This window comes from Melanotaenia boesemani, chromosome 12 (assembly GCF_017639745.1).
Source record: "Melanotaenia boesemani isolate fMelBoe1 chromosome 12, fMelBoe1.pri, whole genome shotgun sequence".
NCBI classification, from domain to species: Eukaryota; Metazoa; Chordata; class Actinopteri; order Atheriniformes; family Melanotaeniidae; genus Melanotaenia; species Melanotaenia boesemani.
In genome coordinates, this window is record NC_055693.1 from 20,756,587 (window position 1) to 20,784,274 (window position 27,688).

The window sequence follows — 27,688 nt, forward strand, 5'->3', positions numbered from 1 at the left end:
TTCATATCTGTTTACTAACATGGAACGTGGTGCATAAAGTGAAATTTGACTGCATGCGGTGTCCCGAATGAAAAAGTTGTATAGTGCGGGTTTTCAGCCTTGGGACGGCTCCAGAAATGTACATAATAGATGTCACTGTGCCATCAAACGAGTCCGAAAAGCAGTTTTAAGGTTGGGAAGTTACACAATCCGTTTTTAAATATTATTCTTTATATTTAGATTTGTTGCTGAATACACATATTAATGCTGGACCCAACGGAGGACAAAAAAAGGAGCATGAACAGAAGAGGTTTGTGAGATGTGTGTTTTGTTTGCCGCACAGCACTGTGCGTGACACCACAGAAGCAGCCCCGGTTACCTGAACAGCACCACCACCAGACACTGCTGTGGCACACACTCCCAAAAGCTTTGCTTCTTGTATGTTGACAACCAGTGTTGTGGTAGTTACTCTAAAAAAGTAATTAGCTACTAGTTACTCATTACTTCTATAAATTGTAATGAAATTACTTTACTCGTTACTGCATTTGAAAAGTAACGCCACTACTTGTTACTTTACTTAATTCACCATGTAGACATGGACAAACATCATATCTGAATCATTACTGCCTGTCTGCATAGTGTTTACTGTATATTGTAAACAAAATGGCTTTGAAACCATAAGAACAACATCCCTGTCTGTGGGAAGAAATGGGTACATCTGTGTCATAATCATTTTATCTAGTATTTTTCTAAACCTGGGCGATTCAATATTCGACAGGGGGAACATGTTTCCTACAATGAACCCTCCGCAACTAGCTTGTTCATTTCTGTCTTACCGGCTGCTGCGCTCCAGGAAATGTTGAAAAAAGTTTAGCTTGTTTAGGCGGGTCGGCAGCTGAAGGACTCCTTCCACTGACCAACAGCCCGTTTCCATCTCAAGCTTTTTCTTTTTTCTTGGTTGCCGCACAATCTGCTACATTATGCAAATCATTCTCTATGGCAACGTGTTCAGGCAAGCACACACACAGGCAGCAGCATGCGTGTACCACTTAAAACAGATCAGAACTTTACACGCAGGCAAACACAGCTTGAATATTGCAGAAAAACATGTTACTGTAGTCCAGTAAAGTAATTTTGTTACCAATATTTTAAGTGTAATGCACTACTTTACTTCGTTACCCAAAAAAGTAATATTGTTACTGTAACGCGTTACTTTGTAATGCGCTATCCCCAACACTGTTGATGACTAAGTATAAGTAAAACTGAGAAGTAATCCATCATAGGGTGCAACAATCGAGGCCACGTAGATGTCCCCAGTCGTCATTCGTCATACCCCATATAATATAACTTTTGTTTTTGGCTGCTGGAAAGTCTTTATATAAAATATAACTTTTCTAGAATTGGATTTCTTTACAGGATCATTTCTTTGTGCCCTATGCTTCAGTAGAGTTTAGGTTTTTTTTTTTTTTTGTTGTTGTTTTTTGCAAAGTATGCACCATGTCATGATGTAAAAGTCAAATGTGAGTCTGAATGTAGAGGAAGTATTGAACTGTAAAGGTCCCTTGTGTGGATATACACTGTATACATATGCATATGTGTGTGTGTGTGTATTTGGTGTTTCATCACTCTCATGACTGAACACCAAAGCGTTGCCTCTCCTGTTTAACAGGTGAGTATGTGCACTTGTGTGTATGAGTATAAAAGATAAGCCCAGGACAGGCAGGCTGGAACAGAGAGACAGTGTGTGGGTATGCCATCTGCGCGCAGACATGAGTGCAGTGACCTGAAGGAGAAAACCTGAAAAAGGTAATGGATCCAGAGAAGCAAACTTGAAATTTATAATGCATTCTATAACCTTCAGAATAGTGTTTTCAGACCACTCTTTAAAAATACTTCGTGTGCGGTATGTTAGCATTTCCATGGAAAAGTGCTAATGACTAGAACCTCCCAAATCTGTCAGTATTGGCTGTATGTTGTCAGGGGATTTATTAGATAGACAGCTGGAAGTTGACAGATTTATTCCATTGTTTCCAGGACACACATGACAAAGACGTCTAGAGAATGGTCAAAGAAAGTGTTGAAATATATTTGCATAAAAGATTGTAACAAAGAGGGACATGCAGAAACAAAAATGCAGTAGAGTACTTGTATAAAATATGCTGTTTAACATACTGTGTTGATATATTCATTTAAATGTCTCCACCACAGAATGAGTCTATTGACTTAAAAAGACTTCATTTGTGTCTCAGCTAGAAATTAAACCACTGGGATTTAGTGGCTGAATGAGTGTGGGTGTTTGGCAGGCAGCATGAGTCTATGATACAAGAATCACTTGCTGCACTGCAATAGAAAAGATTTATTAATTTCACTCAAATAAATGAGCTGTTAGAGTTTCCTCTGATACATTTTTACTTTACACTTTAATGTCACTGTTTATCTGCTACGACACTATGTAGTGAAATTTTCAGAACATGATAAGTTTTGAAGTTTCAAACATAACATTTTCATCAATATACACTCTAAACACCAAAATGATGATGGCAAAAAAAAACATATTTTAAGCATTTTGCTCATCCCTTTAAATTAAAACTGAAATATTATATGACTATTCTGTTTTTACAATTGTAAATGAGTTCTTATGCATTCTGCCAACAACCATTAGTGCAGCTTTACACTAACAAAGTCCTGAATAGACCAGAAAGAAGCTATCTCTCATTGCCTTTACATGACAAGCTGCTGGGAGTTTGCTAAAAGGCACATGAATGACTCTCAGACCACAAGACAGAAAATGCTCTGATGTGATCAAAAGAGTATTGAACAATTTGGGCACCATTCCCAACACAGTGCATGGAAGAAACCAGACACTGAGCTTCACATTAATACCATCCTTACAATCAAACATGCAGATGGAAGCATCAAGATTACAGATAACCTGAGAGAAAACTGAGAAACTCTCTAGAGTTTGGATATGAACCCAAAGAGATGTAAAAATGAATGAGTCTTCCCACACAACAATAAAGAAAAAATGAGGATGAAAAATAAGGTGTAGGATATTTTCCAAGATTTGAGCGATCTTTGTTTCCAGAGATGCTTCAATCTCTAATAGAGATTGGGTGTCTCAGACTATTGAGTGAAAAAAAAACACCTGAAAAATTAAAGTTCAAAAGGTCCGAACAAATCTGAAGTAATAAAATTCTTTATATTTCTGTAATGTTTGGCCACACAGTTTGAGTAGTTTCATGAATCTTGTTGAACTCTTGAAAGTTGGTAAAACAGTCCACTGAAAACCTCTAAAAATAATTTTGCCAAATTTTTACTGGTGCATTACCCTTAAATATAATATTTACCACTGGGTTCCTCTGAGGCTGGGAGAAGACGTAAAGCAGCTGCTCAGTGCAGGCAACATCTGCACATTTAATCTGTGAAGCTGGCATCATTCAAGCAGGTCGAATGCAGCAAGAAAATAAGGAAAGAGGTCTGAGGTCAAGCAGTGGGTTGACCTAAGCAGTGGTAGGTCAGGGTAAGATTGACAAGCAGTGTTGCTCCCTCCTCCAAATGTGACTCAATGAGAATATATTAATAATATATTTTAAAATTCTAGCAAAGCAAATTGCCAGATTTGTGTTTTTGGGGGGGGTTTCAATTGGTAGAGAGAAAACAAATACTGTAGAGAAGAGAGCTTCCATAATATCATCCCCTTGGATCTAAAATCCTGTGCTTGATCATTATTGGTAAACCTTCCTTTAGAATTATAATTTTCTTTTGTTGTCATAAATATATATGTGTGTGTGTGTGTGTAATGACCATTTCTACTTGGTAAGCCTTTGTAAAATATCAAGGTTTGGCTTTAAATACATCCATATAACAAGAGAACCAAATGTCAAAGAAAAAGACTAATGTTTTGTCTTCCCCTCCCTGTATGGATCATTATGTCCCTGCAACATTTACATTACCTGTAGGCAATATTTGACTACAGTCACATGCCATCTGTTTCAGATATTGAGTGACCTCTGCTAAAGTCAGACTACCCTGCACTTTGATCTGTGATGTTAAAAGGCAGCATTGATGTCATAAAGTGGATCCCGAGGGGCTGAGAATAATCAGATTAAAATGAATGTGATGGATTAATGTTATTAATTTTAAGATGAGTCTGAAACATAACAAAATATGACTAGAAAGGTTCTGATTACCCTCCATAAAGTTCACTGAATCTACCCCTCTTCAGAAAATCTGTGAAATATGCATGACATTTATCAGTTTATTAGCTGACAGCAGAAAATACAATAAACCGCAAAAAACATGACAGTAAAACCCCAGAGGCCAAATAAAGCATTAAAGACATAATAATGGTAAGCTTTTTCTTGTTAGCTTTGCTAAAGTTTGTGTTATATATATATGGTTTTCATTCACACTTTATTTGAATGGTTAAAATACACATAATAGTACTACAGTTTTCAAGACTAAGCACAAATGCAAGGCCTTCAATGTACGTTGTGCTTGTGCTGCAAATTCCCACGATATGCAAATGTATGCAAATGCTTTCTGTTGGTTTTTCCATAGCAACTTTTATGTGTGGTGCACATCCTCTGTAACTGGTCTAATACTTCCAAACAGTTGACAACTATTTGTTTCCACCTCTTTACTGTCCATCCAAGTGAATGATGGTGTCTGCATTGCTTTCCATCTGCAGCAATATTTGTGAGAGTGGCTGTGCTCAGATGTTTCTTTTTTAAAAATCACACAGCATATTTACTGTGCTGTCAGCACTCACAGCTGAGTACTTAAAAAGAGCAATCAATAATCACTCTTTCATTCTTTCCTTTTTTTTCTTTCCTTCATTTATCCTCACTCCTGCCCCTCTCTATCACTCCTCTGGCCATGCCAGACGTGTCTCCATGGGTGAGGCCCACTGATCCAGGAATCCCTAAACACTCCCTCCATCCCTTACCCCAGCCCTCTTCTCTCCTCTTATACCCTGCCCCCTTCATCTTCAGTTACCATGACGTCCAGCAGTCCACTGTTGGGTTTGGCTGAGGTGGGGCTGAGGTGTGACCAGGAGATTGAGAGGCGATATGAGATTGTGCCGTCAGTAGTCTGCTCCATGTGCTGCCTATTCGGAATCATCTACTGCTTCTTTGGTAAGTGAAGATTTAATGAAAAGAGAATGTCAATTTTATTGTGTTTTATTCTATTTTGAGAGTTGTGCAAATTTTAATTCTGCTTTATGTTAAATGGAAAGTGATCATCTGCAGACTGTTGGTTTAACTCATAAAAAGAACCAGAAAGCTCATTTGTAAAAGGCACAGTGTCCTTACTCAAGGCCTGTTTATCATCCCAACTAACTCATAAGATGCAATTAGGGAGTCCCTAATTAATTTCAGTGCTAATGCATTAAATAGTCTGAGAAAGTTTGTCAAAAACAACAATTATTTATCCAAACTTGAACCTTAGGAGTATTAATTTCTTAACAATGGCTGTAGAAATATAATTTTTAATTAAATCCATAATAAAATATTTTTTTCTGTATTTGTTTTTATTCCATTCAACTCAACTTTACTTATTTATATATCACATTTCAAACACAAGTGTAACACAAAGTGATTTACAAAGAAAAAGACAGATAACACAATGAGCTATTTGCAAATAGCAATACAGTAATTTAAATAGCAATAAAAGTAAAAAGAAAGAACAAGAAGGGAGAAAAATAAGGGTATTTAAAACCAGACAGCATTATGAGACACTTACCAAACTGAAGTGTAAAATGGTTAAATGGTATGCACCATGAATTGCCAGGACCTTGAAGCCATGTTGCAAATAGTCAACAGTCAACAAAGCTCTACAGAAGAAACAAAAAATTTAAATGTTTAAATTTATTACAAAATTCAAATTTATTCAAGAACTGCCAAGAATTTGCAACACTAGACTGTTATTTTGAGTATTCTTGTTTTCTACACAAAGGATAGAAATGCACTGTTGGGAAAACAGCCATCGTATCCTATTTTATTACAAATGTTGATGTGTGACATGTTGCAGCTCTGAGCAGACCTGTTGCCTGCAAATAGAGAGGGATTCACTGAAGCGTGCAGACTGCATAAACATTTAATAAGTCCAGGTAAAGCATGGCTGTCAGCACCTGCATTAGAAGCTGTTTGTCCAAAAACTTTAGTTTTCAAAGTTGACAGCAGGCATCAATATTCAACTGGCTAGCAGCCCCGAAATAAGATTGCTGGCTTCTCAAAAAAACAGAAAAAGCATTACTATTCATAGATATTTCCCACCAGAGGAGCAGAAAATGTTCAGTTTGCCTCATATCAAATACACTGAGCACAAACTAGCAAGGGGGTTTCTCTCATATTAATGTTTCCTGTAAAGTTATGAATACCAGCTCAGTCAATTTAATCAAATATAGGCATCTCAGACAAGAACTGAAGAATCAATACCAAAGCATCAAATAATAAGACACCAGAAACAGACAGACATAATTTTACTTAAGCGCCTCAGTCTTGTCGTCTTGTTTCTGACTTTATTTCCAACATGTTTTAGGAGAAAACCTAAAACTAAATATCACCATCAGGGGGACGCAAAAAACACTCGATATTTCTCAAAAACCCCAGAGTCATGTTTGAACAATAAAATAACATTTCTGCGAGTTATCAGCATGAAGATTGGTTCTTCCTGCCGCTTAATCCATCTTCACATTGTCAAGTTGGGATTTGATCTAAGCTCTTAGAAGGAAAAAGGTTAGCTGTCGTTTGGTTGATCCAGAAACAGAAAGTTACAGAAAAGATGGGTGATGTTACTGAAACATGATGTATGAGAAGAAGAGGCATTGGAGAAAACTGATTAAACCAGGATGAACAGATGGGGTGGATTGATGACTAGGGGAAAAAGTAAGGAAGGCAATGAGGGACAAAACATGTTGAGGAGGATAAACAGAAAAAGGGAGTAGTGGATAAAGAGCTAAGGAAGGGGGTGGAGGGGGCAGAGCATAATAAACCAGAAATCAAGAGCAATTAATAAAGAGCATTATGTTTCTGAAACCACTGATCAATCAATGGAGACCATCAGATCTGGAAAATTGAAACAGCTGATGACCAAGCAAATGGCAGCTGGCAGTAGATGCCATGGAAACGCTCCAGATATGCCATGTCAGACTTGTATTCCCTTAGGCATCCTGTCACAGAAGTGCAAACAGCTGTGAAGAATACAGTGGGTTTTTTTGCCAGACATCCTGCCTGAAAGATATCGAGGTGGACGCACAGGACTGAGTCAAAAGAATAAAGCAAGCTACAAAAAGCATGTCAATTAAATGAGTTATGGTCACGAGGGAGGAGCATGGATACGAGGAAGAGCATTGTGCAGCTCAGCTGTGCAATGCCTGATTACACAAAGATAACAATCTGATGTCGGGTTCCCTTAAGACAGAGTCCAGTCAGAGAGAAAAGACATGGATAATATAAGAAAAATAAAAGAAGATAGACATTAATAAACAGAGAAGCAAAGGCCAATGAGATTTGAAGTGTTGATATGTGCAGCTTTTAATGCTCCAGAGACTTTCTTCTTGTTTTCATTATAATAAAATGGATCAAGACAGAGAAAGGACATGAGGGAGCATAAGATGGAGAGCAAGGAAAACAAGGAGATCAGCTGTTCTTGTCATCATGCTTCTTGACTAATAAATGTGGGTGAACTTTTCTAATGTAATGATTATCATATTTCAAACTGTTTAATAAAGGTTTAGTGCCAGTTAATTTGTTCCCATCACACCTCAATGAGGAAAACATGTCCCTCTTTCCCATCAAATGTGTGTCTACATCGTCTTATTTTTGTTGATTGTGTTTTTGAACATTTTGCAAAAGCACAGTCATTTAAAGTTAATCTTCAGGCAGAATGGAGCAAAGACTACAGTGTAATTATAGAGTGAAAATATTGTTAAATATAAAAAACTACTACTGCATGTGTTTCTTATTAATGAGGCCCTAGTTTTAAGAGGTTTTTTTTAAAGGTTGATAGATAATCTAATTCTTTGGGGGTTTCAAGAATCCATCCAGCCTTCCTTTGTACAAGTTGTACAAGCAAATTGACTAAAAATCAAGTTCCTGCATACAGTACATTTTCCATTTACCATTTATTTTTACCTTGATATTCTGCAGACACATGCAAAGACCATGAAAAAGAAATAAAGTATTTTCTGCTCCACAACACGGGGTTGTTGTGGAGCAACAAGGCTTGCAGTGCTTTATTTACTGTAATGAATCTATTAGTGTTTTTTTTATTGTTGCTGTGCATTCATTTTGAACCTAAATTAAGGATAATAATGTTTATAGGTTAAGCTTGACATCTTTCTTAACATTAATCCCAATGTGACATTCTACATTGCCAAATTGAATGTGTGTGTGTTTTTTCAATTCAAAAAAGTATTAATATCAGCACCCATATAACCACTTAATGTTTGTGTGTTTTTTATGAGCCATTATTCTCTATTTAGACTGCCATTGACACAAGAGGATGCCTTCTATAATCACTGTTTTGTTGTTAGCTTCTTTCATGTTGGCATTATGTCATGTTTGATTTCATTTTTACTTAATATATGTTTCTTGCTGCTTGTGTAAACACACACAATAGGCTACTGCAGTACAGAGTTAGTATGCTTCTGATATCTTCACAGTGTCTGCTCTCCCCGTCTCTCCTCCAGGCTATCGATGCTTCAAGGCGGTGCTGTTTCTAACAGGACTAATGTTTGGCTCTGTGGTCATCTTCATGCTGTGCTACAAGGAGAGAGTAATGGACACCCAGCTAAGTGTAGAGGCATCCGTCGGCATTGGCCTTGGCATTGGGACCCTATGTGGCCTGGTGACCATGTTGGTCCGCAGTGTGGGACTGTTTATGGTTGGCCTGCTGCTGGGACTGCTGGTTGGAGTGGCATCACTGGTGGTAATTCATTCTCTTTTAATAGTTTTTTTGAATCATAATTAAGTCATACCTGTAACTGATATGTAAGTCTTAACTAATGGCCATGCACCTGAGCTTTATTACCATTTAACCCAGGAAATGATCATTTGCCCGTTTATCGCTGTGGTTGTTTAAATACTGAATTGGGTTAGAAATGGCCTTAACTGTGGTAGCATCTCTCTTGTTAGTTTGTTTTGACCAGCCGTGATTTGGAAATATGTCAAAAACATTCTGTGGAGCACATGAGGAAAAGGGTTTGATATGTAGGACTTCTATTTAATGTTTTCTAAAACTGATTAGGATAATATTATACATATATTCTGATGGTAATAAACATTTGTCAAACAATTTCCCTTAGTAATTAAAGCCAACAAATTTACAGTTTTATTAAGAGAATCTGTCACTTCATTAACCTGTCAATTATGTTTTATACAGTACTTCTATGTGACAGAGTTATCCGTTTCCTTTTTTCTTTTTTTCCTAATTTTCAAAGTTAATTGAATGCCATGTTACATTTAAACAGTCCACTGTAAATCCTCCTCATTTACCGAGGTGATCCTTTGATATCTAAAGGAGCTTAATGTCTGAGTCAAGCGGGTCATGTTGGTCACTGAGCTAATTTGTGCATTAATTTTACAACATAACAATATACAACATACTCTGAAAGATATATTATGATCGTGTTGACCACATATTACTAAGTTTCACTGACAGTGGTTTTAAACAACTCCTGAGCTTGTTGTTTCACGTCATTTGACTACATTATTAGTTCTTGTTTTGATTACATGAATTCAAACCAAAACCTTGTCAGTTTTCCACATAGCTTATTATTTATTGCAAGCAAACTAGCTTAATCACAACTAAATATTAAAAATCATAACTGATGACATATCCTATTACAAAGTTAGTCTTGAGTTTGATTTCAGTACCACAAACAGTCTTAGCTATACAGAAAGACGGGAAAAAAAGCTTTAAATTCAATCTTAATGTATATTAACTCTGCTTTTAGGACTTTCAGTGACGTTATAAAGTTCTACAAAAGCACTATTTAGCTCTTCTGTTTGTCTTACCCATAGGTCATGGAGGAGTTTTATCACCCCAAAACAGTGTGGGTTCCTCTGGGTATTCTTCTGGGTTCTGGAACCCTGTTTGCTGTCCTCACTCTTCAGTGGCAGCGATGCTTTGTCACCTTCTCTACAGCCACATTTGGCTCTGCCATCATTACTGTTACTGTGGATTATTTTATAGAGCTGTTTGCCTTGGTTAACTACATCTACGAGAGACTCAAAGTAAGTGTAGCTGTGCATGAGCTTTTGTGCATGTCTGTACCTGTGAGTGTGTTTGTGAGGGAGAGATGCCAGTCAGCTTGTGCCATGTTTTTTGTTTGTTGTTTTTTTTTATGTGTGTGTAGGTATGAGGTCAAAAGAGAGACATGGGCAGTGTTTTTAAACTTTTAGACAAAAGAAAAAGAAAAGAATAAAACCCAGTGTAAGACTTAGCCCCGTTTTTTTAAAGAATGAGCGACATGCACCCAGCAAAACCCAATCATAACCAAGATACTAGTATTACACCTAAGTTACCATATTGGTTGCAGAGAATACTTTGGGTTTCCATTGTACTTTTACCTTGATGGACACTAATAAAAAAGATATACAGATTGGGATGGAACCTACAGGTGCTGGGAGGGAGGTAAACTATCCCTCTAAAATGCTAAATTGATTTTAATTAGCCTATACTAGTGATTACAGATGCCATAACATAATCTTGCACTCATATGCTCATACCTCAGAGGCTGATTGTGTTTCAGGTGGTTTTTAACCTGCAATTTCACTACATCCTACACTGTAAGCCTCTTACGAAAACTGTAACTGTGATCTTTTTAGGTGGCACCAAAGAAGCCAGTGTGCTGGTTTACATGGGTCATTTTAGGGGTGTGGCCTGTCCTGACCCTGCTTGGAGTGCTGATCCAATGGAAAGTGACTGCAGAGGGGTTTTCTCACACAGAAGGTGAGTGTGTGCATCACAGACAACACATAAATTATGGTTGTTGCCCATTGCCTAAAGCAGGAATCCTAATCAAAATTGTATTTAAATCAATACCATCAAAGGCCACAACGGTCTGGTTTCAAAAGAAAACCTCTGGGTCCGACAATCCCTTATATTTTTTCAACTTCTCTTATTAAAAGAATGCATGATGTCTGCAAGTCATGGTGTTATCAATTAAATTCACTTCCTCTGATCAGCTTGCTGGTGGTCATTTTGAAAAACAATAAAACGTCCTAGGCTTGGGCAAACAATCAGGCTGAGAATGACTTTCCAGCTCCACTCTGTTGTCCTGAGTGTGGCCTCTTCTGGCGCTAAACCAATACCAAACACAGGCTTCTTTTGTTTTTTCAAACCAATAACTAGAGAGGACTCTAAGCCTGAATTAAATGCCACTTAAAATCCCCACTGATTGGTTGCCAAAATTTAGTGGCATTTAGTGGATAAATGTACTAAAAAGTAATCTATGAAGTTTATTAATATTCAGTTAATTGTATATAGTTAAATAGTCTAAAATAGAGAAACAAATATTTGCTCTTTTCTCAGTTACTTCCCTCTCTTTTAGTCAATAAACCACTGGAACAGCCCTAATATATCTCCCTTCATGCCATTAGTTTTCTTTCTTTGATTTGCACAAGGAAGAGCAGAAACAAGTCAGTCCACCAGTTCATTAGCTTACTTATACATTTTTGTTGTGTTCAGTCCATACCAATCTCTTATTTGCTGCTATTTTTCTTTGTGTTTTATTTATTGCACTCCTTTCTGGCTATAAACCTTTATGTGTTGAGAATATTTAATAAAAAAACATTCAGAATTCATAAATTCTGGGGTGGGTGAGTTTAATAATAGCCCGCTTAGTCTAAACATGGCCAAACTGCATGAAAATAAAGCATTTTTTCATGAATGTAGGTTTTTCTGCTTAGGAAATTAAAGCATTTTAATAATCAAATTAGTTGTCAAATGTTGTGATTTGTTTATTATATTATAACCAATGCAAAGAATACCAATACACTAGCAAGACACTGTTGATAGGTTGTTTTCTTCTTTAAAAAAATTGTTATTGCTTAACTTTATCATGTAGAAAAATCCACTCAGGTAAAACCTTTACATTTTCTAATCTTAGGGATTCTTGTGTTGAAGAGGCTGTTGTATAGAAACATGGTTAAATGTAAGAGCAGCAAGGCTGAGAAATGTCAAACAGAAGAGCAGATGGAGGCAGATGAATAGATTTTCTTGTCAAAAACAGGTTTACTCAGTGAAGTAAGCTCAAATAAGAAAATCCCACTGGGAGTAAAGACAAGTAAGACGGTTTCAGTCAAACAGCATGCTTCATCAAGGGTAGCAGATCACGAGCAGATTCACAGAATTAGTAACAAGGAGAGGACAAAGTAAATACAGGCTCACATACACAAGCAGGAATGACTTGAAGACAAATGCAATAGCCCTTTTTTCCACCTCAGTTTGCATAAACATTATTATTTTTGTAAAATATGGCAAAGAAAATGCAACTAAATTTACACTTCCATCCACTGCAGATAATATTAGAGTTCATTGTGGTAGCCAGAGTTGTTAAACCATACAAACAAACCCAGTCTGAAAGCACCAAAGAGTGGAAAACATGAAAGGAAACATACGGTTTTGTTTCATGTATTAATATAAGGATCACTGCCCTCTTCATACCCCTCCTCACAGATGGGATGTTTTCATTTTGCTGTTAGTTTCCGTCTCTCCACCTGAGTGGAAGCCTCAATAAACCAATTAAAATACCTCATGTGTGTCATGATTAATTCACTGTTCGTAGTCTGTAGCTGTTTTTTTTACCGATGCACTTTTATTCATGGACCTACACAAGCTTTTCTACTAAGAGGCTGCAGTAAAGTATAAACCTCTTTCTTTTTTAGCAATATTTTACTGACTTCATGACACATGAGTAAACGAATATGTTATCATGACATCCCAGAATAAGTAGACATTACTTTGATCTTTTTCCCATGTGGAGAATTTTAATTAAATACATCATAAACACTAATCAGTTCATGAAAATTTGCTGATGCACATTAATTAGTTTCAGAAATAAAACTAGAGTCAGGGATAGTTTCTGTACCAGTATAGAGCTGGTTGATGGCTATGCCAAGAGGCGCCTGGTTTTTAAACTTATTCTGGTACTGAACCCACCAAGACCACTTCAAGTCTATATGAGCATTCTTGATTCCAAATACTGTGTCATTGAATTAGAAATCATAACCAATATGAGAGGAATGGTGTGTGTTTGTTGTTTTTTCAGTATGTGTGAGGGAGAGTATGAATACCAGCATTAGCGTTTTCACCAGAATCTCTTGACGGAAACTGCTTTAATCTGTTCTAAAAGTAACCACAACACAGATGGCAGGCTCACACACACACACACACACACACATATATACACAAGTCCAAACAGAATATGTAGATGTATCACAGAAACACAATTGGCATAAATCTTGAAACCAATTAAACAAGGGGATGGAAATGTACCAGGACAATCACTTACATATATTTTGTACACTACATTTGATCTTGGTCTGCACAGTTACAAAGTGTCATAAAAGAAGTCACACATGGTGTCAAATAATAATAATAACAGCAGGCTGCCATGGCTACCAGGCCAGAAGAATAGCTGTGAGTTGTGAGTAAAAGGATTGCTTAAGATTCAGAATAGTTTAATACTGTTTTGGTAATGTGACTAGTGAGAGCCGATGCAGAAGAATGGATAAAAATTAAATAAAAAGAAATAATAATAAAAAAGCCTGAAATCAAACAATGGGGATGAGCATGAAACAGAAGAAGAAGATGAAGGAATAGGACATCAGAGTTTCGTGCATGGACATACTACTTGTTTTGCATTTATTACATGATCAGGAAGATGAATGAGGTAAGAAATTAATTTCCTCATGATTCTTGCTGGCTGGTGATAAGAAGAAAATTATTGATTATATCATTTAAATTAATCTGTAAATGAGTTTTGTCATTAGTCAGGAGGATGGGTAATGGTATGGAGAGTTGAGGGAAAGAGGGAGCAGGTGCATTGGGGGAAGGGTATGGGTGGGTAATAAACTGGGGCACAATGGGGAAGCAGGGCACCCAAATGGAGCAGTGGGGAAAATCATCTGTCAGCTGACTGAACAGCACAATGAACACAGGTTTTTATTCATTTTATTTATTTATTTATTTGCCTTCCTGTGTAGACAGTGATAGTAAATGCACAATGGCCTATTTCAATGAGTACTCAAACCAGTCTATGTCACCATAGGACTAGACCCCACTTTCCCATATATTGACCCTAAAAGATAGAGGTTTTTAAATGAGTGCGGACTCCCCAAAGAGCCCTGACTCAAAGGGTCAAGAGCTCATGACAGTCCTCACAAAAACAGATGCACCGAAGCACACATACAGAAGCATGAGGTGGGGTGAGCTTGGTAAAAGAAGAGGAGGGGGATATTATTACACAGTTTCCTTGGCAGATGGTGCCTCATGTCCACCCGCACAAAGAAACAATAATAGACCTCCTAACATATTTACACCCTCCCATAAGAACACAGGAGGCAACCTGGTACAGCATACTAATAATGTGTAGACATTTTTAACGCACAAAATTAACACAAAATGTGTCACTGCAGTTCTGTAGTTTTGTATGTCAAACGATTGGTTCAAAATTGCTTCAGACACCAAGAAATTATTTAGCTTTTGATCAATGGATGGTGAGACAAGATGGATTTTTGCTGGGGAGGGTGTGAGAATAACAAGAATACACTCTCCTACTAGCAATATGTCAGGAGACTGAGCAGCTCGGTGCAAGGACATGCTGCAAGAAAAAATTACCTGTCTGCCAGCTGACTAGATAGAAAGAAAGAAATGAGGAAATAAGGAAATTTTCCTTTTTTATTTTTATACCCTGCATTTATAATAAAATGTCCAAGTTCACCAATAGTAATTAAAGTAAAATCATTTATCCGAGAAAAAAACGTCACTGCATTGATCTTGAGTTATTCTGAGTGTGTCCTTGCTCCTTTGGAAAAATTTATTAATTTTGTTCCATAGTTAAAACTATATTCTTTTCCCTTTCATTGTGCTGTCACTCCCCCTTGATTATCTATTGTTCTCTTTCTCCCCTGATTTTCCACCCACCACCACCGCTCTGTTCTCCTACATCAAGTGGTTCTGAGCCGACAGCAGCGGAGGGTCCAGCTTATGCGGATCCGACAGAAGGAAGAGAGGCTGAAAAAGGAGAAGGAGATCAAGAAGAAGAAAAAACGGCAGAACCAGAAGACTGGCCTCAAACAGAAGGCTCACACCCATCACCACCACCAACAGTACCACCACCCAGCAGCATCCCACCCTCATCACCAACCCCAGAGCTCTCACCCACCTAAAATCCCTCCTCCTCCTTCTCAGACGGAACCTGGCTACCACCGCAAGCCCAATCCTAAAAGACGCTATGATGGAGATGTTCTATCTCCGGTAAGATGAGAGATTCTGGACATCCAACATGAATGAATGTTTGGTGGTTTGAGAGTTTGGCGTGGATTGGCAGCCACGTTTCCGTCCCTCTGTCCTAAGGCAACTGTGGCTACACATGTATCTTACCACCACTGGTGTGACTGGTGGAGTTAATGAATAATGGATTTATTGTAATTGTGTTTTATAAATCAAATCCATTCTTATCTTATCCAGTGCTGTTTAGTAATTCATCGGCTTGTATTTGCTGTGGTTGTACCAGCAGAATGAAACATTTTAACTTTCAAATAAGTGACTTTAAGTGTCATTCTCCCAAAAAGAAACAAACATACAAACAAACTGACTTGGTATCTATTTCTTTAACATTTGTACAGAAAGTAAGCATTGTGTTGTTTACTATCATCCCAACACTTATCCTCTGTCTGTCCACAGAGCTACATCAGGAGTTTCAGGGACAGACACACAGACAGACGGGCGTATTCCCACAGTCGAATGAGCCGCTCTCGAATGGCTGAACTGGACTACGACTGCGGTTCTCAAGTGCCCCTCACAGCCCCCAGCGGACCTGCAGTTCGCATCTGAGGCAGTACATTGCACAAATCAAGACACGAGCACACAATGACAAGCTACTTCAAAGCTCTTAGTCACCACTAGGGATATTAAACCTAACCTTACTGTGCCAACCTAATCAACTGCCTGCTAACCCAACAGGAGTTCATTATGTCCCAGTGGTTGTCTCCTCTCTCACCTGCTAAAGCTTGTATTTATTTGGTCAGTTTGTTCCTGTTTTGTTCTTTTTGGATGTCAGGATTAAAAGCAGAGACTTGTTTTGGAAGTAGCAAAGGTGATGGGTCATAGGATCCTTTATATGATTTCTAAGTTATGGTACAATTCTTGAACATACTGGAAAAAAAAATCAACCTGTTTTATGTGTAATTTAGAAAACTGCTACAGCCATTTGAAGTCATTTCTGCTGAGAGTGTAGTGGGGGAAAGAAAACAACAAAGAAAACAAATCCACAGGTGCATCACACCATTTCAGATAAAACATGTCTTTTCAGAACCAGAGAACTTATATCTTAACCTTGATCAGTAACTTCACTTTGAAGGTAATTAAAGGACGATACGATTTGCTTCAGGAATTATGCGGCGATGCTCTGAGGAAAATGTCAGAAAAAGAACAGAAGATATACAGCAAACACTGGAACTTAAAGGCAGCTCTTCCTCACCATTTGTCCATTAAAAGGTCACTGTGTGAAGTATTTATCTTCAGTGACAGCCTGTGAATCCAGACATGGCAGTACGAGGCCTGTGCTGCTTTAGAAAGGGGACCATTTTTAGGTGTGAACCAGGTAAAACGGTTCAAACCAAAGACTTTTTGTCTTTGTCATCCCTCTCATAAGTTAGTGTCTTTGTTTGCTATGGTGCCATTCTCCATGGAGAGTGTGTTTACATCTCATCACTGTCCTAAGATTAATGATCACCAACTGCTCCAACTATGGACTAGAGCAGCATACGTATAGACTTGTTCCTGTTGTCTCTTAAACGTTTGTAAGCTATGTGTGTTGACTTGTCCCTGAGTGCTCTCATGTACTTTTTCTGCCTGCTATCCCAAAAACAAGTATACCTTTGTAGGATTTGTCAAGGCAAAGAGTTGCTGTCTGATTGTGGTCATCCAGGAATTTGAGTGTTCCTGTGCGTGAATGGACACGTGAGCCCGCTGGCTGATTGTACCAAATATTAGCCGAGGAAGGGGGGGGTTTCCTTTAATGTATAAGGAGCATGCTGTATTTTCCTCCCTCTTCTTTTGCCAATATACTGGTATGCTTGAAAATATTAACTTCTTAGCTTTGTATGACATGTGATGAAGAGGAGATTAAAATGAGGATTATCTCCTGGAAAAGAGGGGGTGAGACGATTAAAGCATTTACAAATGGCGCCCTCTGATGTTTACCACTAAATTTGTCTTCTGGACTTTCTCTGTGTGTGTTTGTGTGCACATGCATTTATGTGTTTCTGTCTTTGAAATTTAAATGTGCCCCTTGCTTTGATATTGTTGTACTAAACATCCAGGAAAGGAAACTTTAACAGCAGGTATTTTTAACAGAGGAAGAACTGCTTTTTTGCCTGATAAAATTCAAATTTTCTATACGAACATGACATCAACTTTTAGTTTACACTGAGGCAAAATATAACAACAAGCCAGAAATGACACAGCCAATCATGCAAAAGTAATATCACTTCAGAACAGTTACTTAAAATGTGTAAATTTTTACTTTTTTTTAGATAAAAAACAATAAAACTGCCCTATTTGACTGAAATATTAACATAGGTAGTTGGTTTTTACCAGATTGCAGTTATTTGTAAATGGAGGGCCATTTATTTGCATTAAATTCCATTACCGCATGACATGATCTGTGTTAATGTGTCCAATGTGCCGTGTCATTGTGGACAAGTGACAACCTCTAATTTCAGTTTAAAGTGTACATAAAACTGAAAAATTCTCTTCTCTTCTCTTCTCTTCTCTTCTCTTCTCTTCTCTTCTCTTCTCTTCTCTTCTCTTCTCTTCTCTGTTTACACTGTCCAGGTAAAGGGCTTGAAAAAGTTGTGTATTATGTTCAGCCAGCTGCCGTCCTGCTGTATCGTGTTACTCTGATAATCTTTCGCAGTTGTGGCTGTACACGTGTTACTTGGCTTCTGCTTATACCTCTGTCCTATTTCCATCCCTTATTTGTGTTCTTTTAATGTAGTGCAGTTTAAAACATGATGTAAATTCAGAAAATTGACCCTCTTTTGCTTGTAACTTTGGGGCAAAACTAATAATTCTTACAAATATTTTTTTTTCCCCTTATATTTTATTCTGCGTTTATTTCTGCATAGTCTACTGTATGTTCAGAAGCATTTTGATTGTAGATATTGACCTGTAAATAATATTTTAATGTAAAAATGTTTGGCTACATTTTCATGTTGACATCATGATCATGAAATCCATTTATGTAGGTGATTATTTTCTAATGGAGTAGACCTGTTATGTTGTGATGCTACTGTATGTATTTGATTTGGTTGGATGTGGATGCACTTTTCATCCTGCTGTTTCAACATTTGATGATGAAAATCATCTGACAAAATGAGCCTTGACTCTGAATCGTCCTTTTCTTACATCCCTCTTGAATGTGTGAAAATCACTTTATTATTATTATTATTATTATTATTATTATTATTATTATTATTATTATTATTATTGTTGAGCATGGATTTATATGGACCTAACATATGATAAACATTGTAATCTTGCAATCCACTGGTCTTGTTGTTTATACAGCTTTCATGTTCCTACATGACCATTTATGGGGATTGTACAATGGTACAATAAGTATCAAATTCTATGAAGCACAAACACATACTATATATATTCATACATTATTCTCATAAAAAGTGAGTGACAAGAATAATGTGAATAATACACTCACCTGCCACAAGCTAATACCAGGTTGGACCCCCTTTTGACTGCCTTAGGGGGTTTGTGGCATAGATCAGTGGTTCCCAACCTTTTTTCCTCGGGGACCCCCTTCCTGCATGTACTAAAATGCCCTGGACCCCCTGCTCCACCCTGTGCTGGAACAATGTTTGGTTGTAGGCTTTCAAAAGTGAGATTATCCCTGTATATTATGTATTCTTGTTTAGTCCTGTCCTTTGTTAAAACCAAATTTAAATGAACAACATACAGCCTTTTATTTCCTTAAAACAGGGACAATTTGTGGACATTAATCACAACGGCTCTAATGTTAAAAGTCATAGGGACCCCCTGTGCTCTTTGGGGGACCCCCTTTAAGGGTCTCGGACCCCAGGTTGGGAACCACTGGCATAGATTCAACAAGGTGTTGGAAATATTCCACAGAATTGCTCCATATTGACATGATAGCATGACACAGTTACTGCAGATTTGTCGACTACACATCCATGATGAGAAACTCCAGTCCCACTTTACACTGTAAAGATGCTCAATAGGATGGAGATGTGGGGATCGTGGAGCCCATTTGAGTACAGTAAACTCATAGTTATGTACAAGAAAACAGTTTGAGATTATTTGAGCTTTGTGACGTGCATTATCTTACTAGAAGTAGCCATCGGATGACAGGCACAGTGAAGTCATAAATGGATGGACATGGTCAGCAACAATACTCAGGTAGGTTGTGGCACTTAGATGATGCTCAGTAAGGGGCACAAAGTGTGCCATATCGTCCACACTATTTCACCGCCACCAGTCTGAACTGTACATAGCAGGATGGATCCATGTTATCCATGTTTCCTGTTATTAGCGAACATGTGTTGTGTGTTCAGTGATGGTATTCTGCATGCCTTGGTTGTAACAAGTGGTTATTTGAGCTACTTTTGCTTTTCTATCATTATATCATCATTATAACTAATTGTGAAAGTCGTTTTTATTGATACACTTAAATATGCACTTGTCTGCAGTGGAAAGTATTCACTGAATTGCATCTTTATTTCAAATTGCTTGATTTTCTTTTAAAAAGTGACAACTTGAGTCACAAAGAGGGCATGTCATGAAAGCAAAAAAACCACAACTCTGTTACAACAAATCATAAAAGTTGGAAACGTAGTCTGCTAAGTGTTGATGTGATCAGGATGTAATCATTATAAACTTCCCTTAGAAAAGCCTTCCAGCATTCCAAACAGGGAGCCACATGTAAGAAGAGATCACAGAAGTAAGCTCATTTAAAGGAGAAGAAACAGAGGAATGTGCTGCCCTTTGCTTATGATCGACTGCATAATGACTGGGATGCTGTTCCCTTTGACACAAGCTGCAAAGAGAATGTGATGAGAGCAGAAGGTTCCAAGCAACATGTCTCTACTAATTACTGAAACATCAGTCACAATCCCTCTCCCTGTTTCACTTTATTTACTGTGTAATTATCTCTCTAAATCTTTCTCTTGTGCCTTTATGCCCAGATAACCTTTTCATTACATCTGTCTTCTTCTTTTCTCTTGGTGGTTCACTGTGCCCCCTTTCTATCTTGCTTACTGTTGCATGCTCATTTATTGTCTGTTTCTTCGCTCCCGTTTTTCATCTCTGCTGACATTTTCAGTCAATGGCTTCAGAAACAAACAGCTCACACTGTGTGTCTCGTTGCTCTTCTAATCTGCTTTCTGTTGGAAACAAAACATAACCAGGGACAACTCATTAACAACCCATTGTTCACTTTTCCTTGCACTAAAATCAGCCTGTGTACTGATGATTTCAACTTTTGTTTTCTCTGCTTGAAAGGAAATAAAATGTTGACAGAGGAGTGTTATGCTTGGCCAAGAAACTAATATCTTTGGGGTTCATAGTGGGAGTTGATAAAGACAGGCCCAGTAATGTACACTACCAGTAAAAAGTTTGGACACACTTTTCTAATAAATCCTGTGGGAAAGTGTGTGAAACTTTTAACTGATAGTGTGTAAAGTAACAGAACTCAATTGTCTTGACTTATGGGAAAAGTAAAGACAGAAAATTAACTTCATGTTATCTTGTTTGTTGTTGTTGTTAGAGAATCTGAATAAATTCTTGTACTTTCAAGTGGCATTTTTAGTAAAGGAGGTTTATTTGATGTTTTTGTCACAGTGGAACAGCATACAAAGGTTACTCACACACATACAGACACCCAGCACATCTTAAAGACCTCATGCACATAGAAACATGACCGACTGTCCTTTTCTTTCAGCGTTTGTTTCTGAATCCAACTTTATACATTCCTTATATCAGTAACAGCCCATCTATCAACTATATGCACATTTGCCCAAACAAATCTTGAAATACCTGCAGAGAAATTTACCATTTTAACTTTACTTTTGACCATAGTATCTGAGGCTTATTGATCTGTTTTGAACCTCACAAACTTCCATCTTGACAGAGGATCATTTCAGTAGTTCAGGTCTTGTTAGATTTAAAATGCTGCTCTTGCAAAGTGAATTGTTTTTGCAGGCAAGATGTAACATATTCTAGTGCCTTTCTCAAATGGCAAGTAACATGAATAAAAAATAAATTCCTGGAATGCCCCTGATTTAAAACCAGTCTAAAGGCATTGTGCCTGCATCTACACTGTGATGTGTACTGTGGTCTGTATTTACATACATATAAACAGAGTTTACATTCTGTATGTTGTTGCAGAGTCAGATTATACATTCTGATAGTAGTGGTAGCAAACTTTCTGAGGTGTCTGTTCTGTTTATTGTGGTTATTTCTTTCATGTTGCTGCTTTACATGATGTCTTGCTGGTGCTGTGTGGATTCACTGACAACCTGAAGAGGAAAACAAAGAAGACTGTAAGTTGTTGTGGAGGAAAAGTGAAGTAAAAAAAATTATATGCAAAGTGTTTATAGATAATTTGTGAGCAAATGACTGTTAGTCTGTGCAGAGATTACTGGGAGTGAAGTGCTGTGGAGAGACAGTGCTAGCTGTGAAGCTACTTCATTGAAGTCAGTGTTGCAGAGTGCTGCAGCTTTCACAAAGTGTCTGAGTTTCTGCAAACTACCAGATCTCAGCAATAATTTAGAGACTTTAGATTAAAACATAAAATTTTAGCATGCTGACATATGTACATAAAATACAAACCAAATTCAACATATAAATCAAACTAAAAGAGATCAATATTCTTCTTGAATCTGGTACTTTGCTTCAACGTGGTGATGTGAGCGGACAATTAAAAGTAGCAGGGATAGAGGAACCAGACTTACACACTGAGCACTAGCGCCCTGGCTCATGGAATACTTCATCTAGGTAGGGATGCAATGCATAAGAATGTTTTTGTCTGAAAAGCACTGTGATAACTTTTACAGTTAGTATGTTCTGCTTCCAGTATATGTATGTATGTGGAATTCTTCACATGTAACAGAAACCCTAAAAATGTCTCTTTGTGTGGCTTCATATCTCTGTTTGGATAAAGATGTGTATGAGCTCAAACCTCTCCATCGCGGGTCTCGATGGTCTTGATGAGAACAGTCTTCTTGGAGTGAACCTCTGATGAGCGCTGATGCTGGGACTCAGGACTGGTTTCTGGGGGAAAAGATCATACATTGTTTTGTTTTGTTTTGTTTTGTGGAGATACAGCAACTTAATTAAGTCTAAAGAAACTGATATTAGTTCACTGCAGCTCTTTGCAGGCAAATTGGCTTAAATATACAACGGATAGTTTTGCAAGTTTGCCTGTACCAGCAAGATAGAGTGTTGGGAGTAACACATTCGGACATTTAATCCATTAACGATTGGGAAAAGTCACAAGATTATTTATTTGATCATTATTGATGTTTGCCTCTGTGAATCAAGTAGCTGTGAAGGTTTTTGACATGTCATACATCCCCACACAGTGGTCAGAACATGTCACTGCGGACGCACTGTATGTAATTCCCTCAAAATAGCATCTGCCATTTACAGTCCCATGCTCTAATTAGTCATTTTGATCCCCCTTATGGATTTATCTGGAACATAAAACAAACTTTGCACTTATTTATGGCTAATAGAAAAAATGTGTGTTCCCCATACCTCTGAATCCAATGGAGGAATAGGCAGACTGCACTGGCATAGTGGTGGTGATCCTGCAGTAGGAAAGATACAAAAGTAAGCATAAACTGGTGTTGTGTACAACAATACAAATTACAAAAAACTAAAGGTTTCTGTAGTCACATTAAGAGTGAACAACACAGACACACAGACCTGCTCTCCTCTCCCTCCAGCAGCTTGCGGTAGGTGGCTATTTCAATATCAAGAGCCATCTTCACATTGAGAAGATCCTGGTACTCTCTCAGGTGGCGAGCCATGTCATCCTTTAATACATTTAAAGTTTGCTCAAAGTTAAGTTTTCAGAACACAAGACAAAATACAGTGACTATCAAAACTGTTCATCTAAGATTATTGGATGAAAAGGTTATTTGTATTTATAAAATCCAAGATCCTGCATTAGTGCTGCTTCTTAAAATATTGGCAATAAAAAAAAAAAATTTAACTTTTATTACCTTCATTTTAGCAATGTCTTCCTCCAGTCGTGAAATGGTATCCTGGTAACCAGAGGCCTCGCGGGCCATGCGATCCTCCATATCTCTCATCTGGCGCAGCAGAGATTCATTCTACAAAGAAAAAGAGAGAGATTGGGTTAGGAAAGAAAGAGAATGATCTTAAAGTCTATGAAAGACTGAAAGCATCAGAAAAAGGAAAATGAGGACAGCATGTCTTTGCAGAAATACGCCAGTGAGTAAATTTAACAATAGTATCAACCAGACAGAGATAATGATGCAATGAGATAAGTAACTGGAGTAAAGTAAAAGAACAAAATACTGACGGTGCCCTTGAGAGAGTCGATCTCGCAGGTGTAGGACTGGATCTGGTGCCTGTACTCCATGCTCTCCTGCTTAGACTGACGCAGGGCATCATTATTCTTGTTCACTGCCTGGTTCAGATCAGACACCTGAGGAGACAGTAGATTAAGTTTTTAAAAGCTTAACAGCTAAAGAAGATTTTCTGTTCATTTTATCAATGTGTCAGCGCTCACTTTACCTTGGATTTGTACCACTCTTCAGCCTCTGAGATGTTCTTCGCAGCAATGGCTTCATACTGCATGCGGATGTCCCTCAGAGCAGCAGTCAGGTCAGGTTTAGACATGTCCATCTGGATCTGCACCTGGGTGTCCTGCATCTGGCTCTGTAGCTCTCTGATTTCCTGCAAGGAGTTTAGAGAAAGAAGACATTTATTATAAAGAAAAAGGAACTAATCAAAATGAAGAAAGAAAGATTAGAAAGAATAACGAAGTTTGTATGTTCAAAGAGAAATAAACAGCAAGGGAAATATCTGCATTTATAATCAACTTATATACTGAAACCGCATTGAAAATTAAATATTTAGAACAGTGTAAATATAACAACAGGTAAAAGGAAAGAGTTCAGTTGTCTCAGTTGCATTTACATGCAGTGGAAATATTAAATATTAATAACTGATTTCTCCAGCAGTTCATTGATAAAAGTAGACAGAATGTTGGAGACAGAATTTTCTAGATAAGGGAGCTTTGGTTAAACTCAGCTGTTGTCTGGTCTACTCAAAAGATTAAAATAGCTTTGCATCTGTTCAGACATGCACATACACACACTTTCCTCTGTCACACAACAGCTGACATGCTCCTTTCAACCAATTGGCAGTTCAGCATTTCTGAGAGGTCAAAGTTGAAACAAAGAGGAGAAAATGACGTGCTGGGACCTCAGCTGTGCTGTGTACGTGTCTGAGCTGAAAGCTCTCTCAGTCCTTTGACGACTGCAGGAGAAGCTAAATGAACAGCTTATTAAATTTTATTTAGTGTGTGATAATGCATAAAAAGGCAAAATAACTGTGTTTTAACATCAGTGGGTGTGTTCAAGTGTGAAATGTTTGCTCTCTTTAAGACCCGCATGCCTGCAGAGACTCAGATCTGATATTACAGCATGGCGGAGGACACAGAGGTGTTATATGATGCAAACCATCTGAGAGATGAGCAGAAGATGTGGTGGTTTCATTTAAAAGATAAGCAAACCTCTTCATGGATCTTCTTGAGGAAGGCAATCTCCTCTTGAAGGCTTTCAATGCGTCTCTCCAGGTCCAGCCTGGCCAAAGTAGCACTGTCAACATCCTGGATACAAACACAAAAACAAAGCAGAGATTGACAACCACATCCAAAGCTGAGGAAAAAAAGGCTGTAAGAACAGCTGTATAAGTATTAGAATAACCACAGGGGAATGACACTGAAGCAAGGTTTCTCTGTTCACTAAAAGCTTTGAGGAAAAGATGTTTCTTTTATGGAAATTGAAGACATACGGCTCTGAAAGCAGACAGGTTGTTCTCAGCCTCTTCCTTCTGGTGAATCTCTTCTTGCAGCCTGTGAGAGTAATGACAGAGAAAAAGAGCAAAATGAACAGAAACAAACTGTTTATTATTTTTATTTCAGTATCAGTATCCACACACTTATTAACTATGATGCAGCTGCTGTCATACCATCAATGTCAGAAGCGTTACCGCAAGAAAGGATCACGCCCCTGTCCTTGGCTGGTGCTCTTTCCAGATTTAGCATTTCACTATGCACTTGGAACAAGTGGAAAACGTCGGAGCAAGAAATGCATCTAAGCTATTTATTCATATTGCATATGGAGACCTTGGCAGACAGCTGAGGTGTCAAAGCCACTTTGATGGTCATTTTTGACTATTTAAATTATGTCAGTTCATGATGATGATCCATGAAAATGTCAGCACATGTTTGTGTGTTTTGCTTGTACTAGCAGGCTGAAGGTTTCTCTGTGCATTTTGATCTCAGTGGATGCAGTGAGTGCTTTGATACAGTTCACTCACAGCTTCAGGCAGTTGCTCGAAGACGGCTGGTAAACAAAACAGATTGTGTATGCACTGTGAGTGTGTGTGTGTGTGTGTGTGTGTGTGTGTGTGTGTGTGTGTGTGTGTGTGTGTGTGTGTGTGTGTGTGTGTGTGTGTGTGTGATTAGAAACTCGTTGTGGGTTGTGTTTGTGTTTAAGTGTTTTTTCATAAACACTTAAATATAAGTGATGTTGCATGCTGTTGGAGTGACATTATTCTAAATTTATAGAGCTGACCTAGTAGCTACAAATAGACAGTGATACACCCACACTACAGCTAAGTCTTTTTTCTGCCTTTCTCGCTGCTGCATGTCATGCACACATATACAAACACACACACACACAAGCAATGTGTGTTGGGTGGAAATTTAGAATTATTTTCCCCATTTTTTTAAATCTTGATCTCTGTAAACTCGCCCCCAGACAGTCAGTATGAACACATCTGTTCACTTCCATCTGTCTCCTCCTCTTCCCGTCTGACTACTGAAACTTTATCTGTTTGCCTAAACCTTGCTCCTAAGAGCCTGTAAATCTGTCTCCTATTATTTTTTTTCTGCTATGTCTCTTGTGGACAAATTATAAATACCTTTGTAGGACGCAAGTGGACTGTAAAGTACACTGAAGTATGCCTGTTCTCAAATCCCTTCATCGTTACTTTACTGTTTCTGTTTTTTCCCTAAGAGCAGAAATCAATGGGCTGTCTAGCCATTTTTGTTTGTTTGGTTTTTTTTAACTTTCTTGCTTTCCATACATCTCATGTTTCTCTTCCAGTATCATTTAATGCAATTTCACCCTCTCTCTCATTTTTTTTTTTATCTGAGTTTGGACCCTCTATGGAGTGACAAAAGAGGTCAAAGGTCACATGACAACAATAGTAACAGCATTAGTGACTAGTTCTCTATGTTCTATATGTAACTTCTATCTGTCGAGGCTTCTAAATTATTTATATTTGAAAGGTCACCACCATAAAAAAGTTTTCCAACATCCAACTGGTTGTAGAGGAGACAAGGTACTTTTCTTTCTAAAACAGTAATAATTGAAGTAGTCAAACCAAAGTTTTGCTCTCCCGTCTTGTCTTATCTTTATTCGACCTTACCTGAGCTTAATTTTCTGCAGATCATCAGCAAGGTTGTCTCTCTCCACTTCCACCCTGGCACGTTGGTTGGACAGGGCTTCTATCTGCCTCCTCAGCTCCCTCATTTCCTCCTCATACATCTCAGCCACGCGCCCTGGCCCTTCACGGACCCTCAGCTTCTCAATCTCCACAGTCAGTGCTGCATTCTGCTGCTCCAGGAAGCGCACCTTTTCGATGTAGCTGGCGAAACGGTCATTGAGGTGCTGCAGCTCGGCCTTCTCGTTGGTCCTTGTGTTGAGGAAGTCTTGATTCATTGCATCTGCAAGGTTAAAGTCGAGCTTCTCGCCGGCATAGGTGCGCATAGCTGTAGAGGAGCCAAACACTCCACCCCCAGCGCCAGAAGATGCTCTGAAGCTGGAGTAGGATGGAGCACCCATGCTCTTGACTTCGTAGACTCTGGATGACATGTGGCTGGAAGAGGCGCTCCGACCTCCTCCTAAAGAGGAGAATAAGGATGGTGAAGAACCAACACCAGAGCCGAAGGTACGGCGGTATGAAGAGGCACTCTGTGCTGAAGAGGAGTAGGACTTGCTCATGGCTGGTTGACTGCTTGGTTGGCTTGTGGCTTTAAAGAACCGTTTGAGGTGCTGAGACCGAACTGTCTCACTGGGCAACTGGGAGAGAAACTAAGTGAAGAAATGCCAGGCACTGAGAGCAACTATTTGTAGACCCATTGCGCCCACTCCTGCCCCCAACCCCTCCTCTT

The 27,688-nt window shown here is 38.3% G+C and overlaps 2 protein-coding genes across 2 annotated transcripts in view; one reads left to right on the forward strand and one right to left on the reverse strand.

Annotated features, from left to right (window-relative positions):
• tmem198a (transmembrane protein 198a) overlaps positions 1-18,595 on the forward strand; it is a 33,839-nt gene extending 15,244 nt beyond the window's left edge. Inside the window, exons 2-7 of the mRNA XM_042002719.1 lie at positions 4,865-5,117; positions 8,675-8,913; positions 10,008-10,220; positions 10,815-10,938; positions 15,164-15,468; positions 15,898-18,595. Coding sequence (XP_041858653.1) covers positions 4,979-5,117; positions 8,675-8,913; positions 10,008-10,220; positions 10,815-10,938; positions 15,164-15,468; positions 15,898-16,047 — 1,170 coding nt within the window. The 5' untranslated portion in view covers positions 4,865-4,978 and the 3' untranslated portion in view covers positions 16,048-18,595. The remainder of the gene's footprint in view (positions 1-4,864; positions 5,118-8,674; positions 8,914-10,007; positions 10,221-10,814; positions 10,939-15,163; positions 15,469-15,897) is intronic.
• A 1,458-nt stretch (positions 18,596-20,053) lies between these two features.
• On the reverse strand, positions 20,054-27,621 carry desma (desmin a). Its single transcript, XM_042002625.1, has 10 exons — positions 26,944-27,621; positions 25,300-25,360; positions 25,019-25,114; positions 24,016-24,177; positions 23,801-23,926; positions 23,478-23,588; positions 23,179-23,288; positions 23,008-23,060; positions 22,430-22,521; positions 20,054-21,767 (listed from the first exon to the last, which is right to left on the reverse strand). The coding sequence occupies exons 1-10, from the start codon at positions 27,516-27,518 to the stop codon at positions 21,726-21,728; spliced, it is 1,428 nt and encodes a 475-aa protein (XP_041858559.1). The 5' UTR covers positions 27,519-27,621; the 3' UTR covers positions 20,054-21,725.
• Between the last annotated feature and the right edge of the window lie 67 nt (positions 27,622-27,688).

Bases quoted from the DNA above. Each gene is read 5' to 3' on its own strand.
- desma (XM_042002625.1), bottom strand. From the start codon at position 27,518: ATGAGCAAGTCCTACTCCTCTTCAGCACAGAGTGCCTCTTCATACCGC. The intron at 25,115-25,299 runs GTATGTCTTCAA...GTTTGTATCCAG, and splicing joins ACCTGTCTGCTTTCAGAGCC to GATGTTGACAGTGCTACTTT. The intron at 23,927-24,015 runs GTAAAGTGAGCG...CTGTCTCCTCAG, and splicing joins AAGAGTGGTACAAATCCAAG to GTGTCTGATCTGAACCAGGC.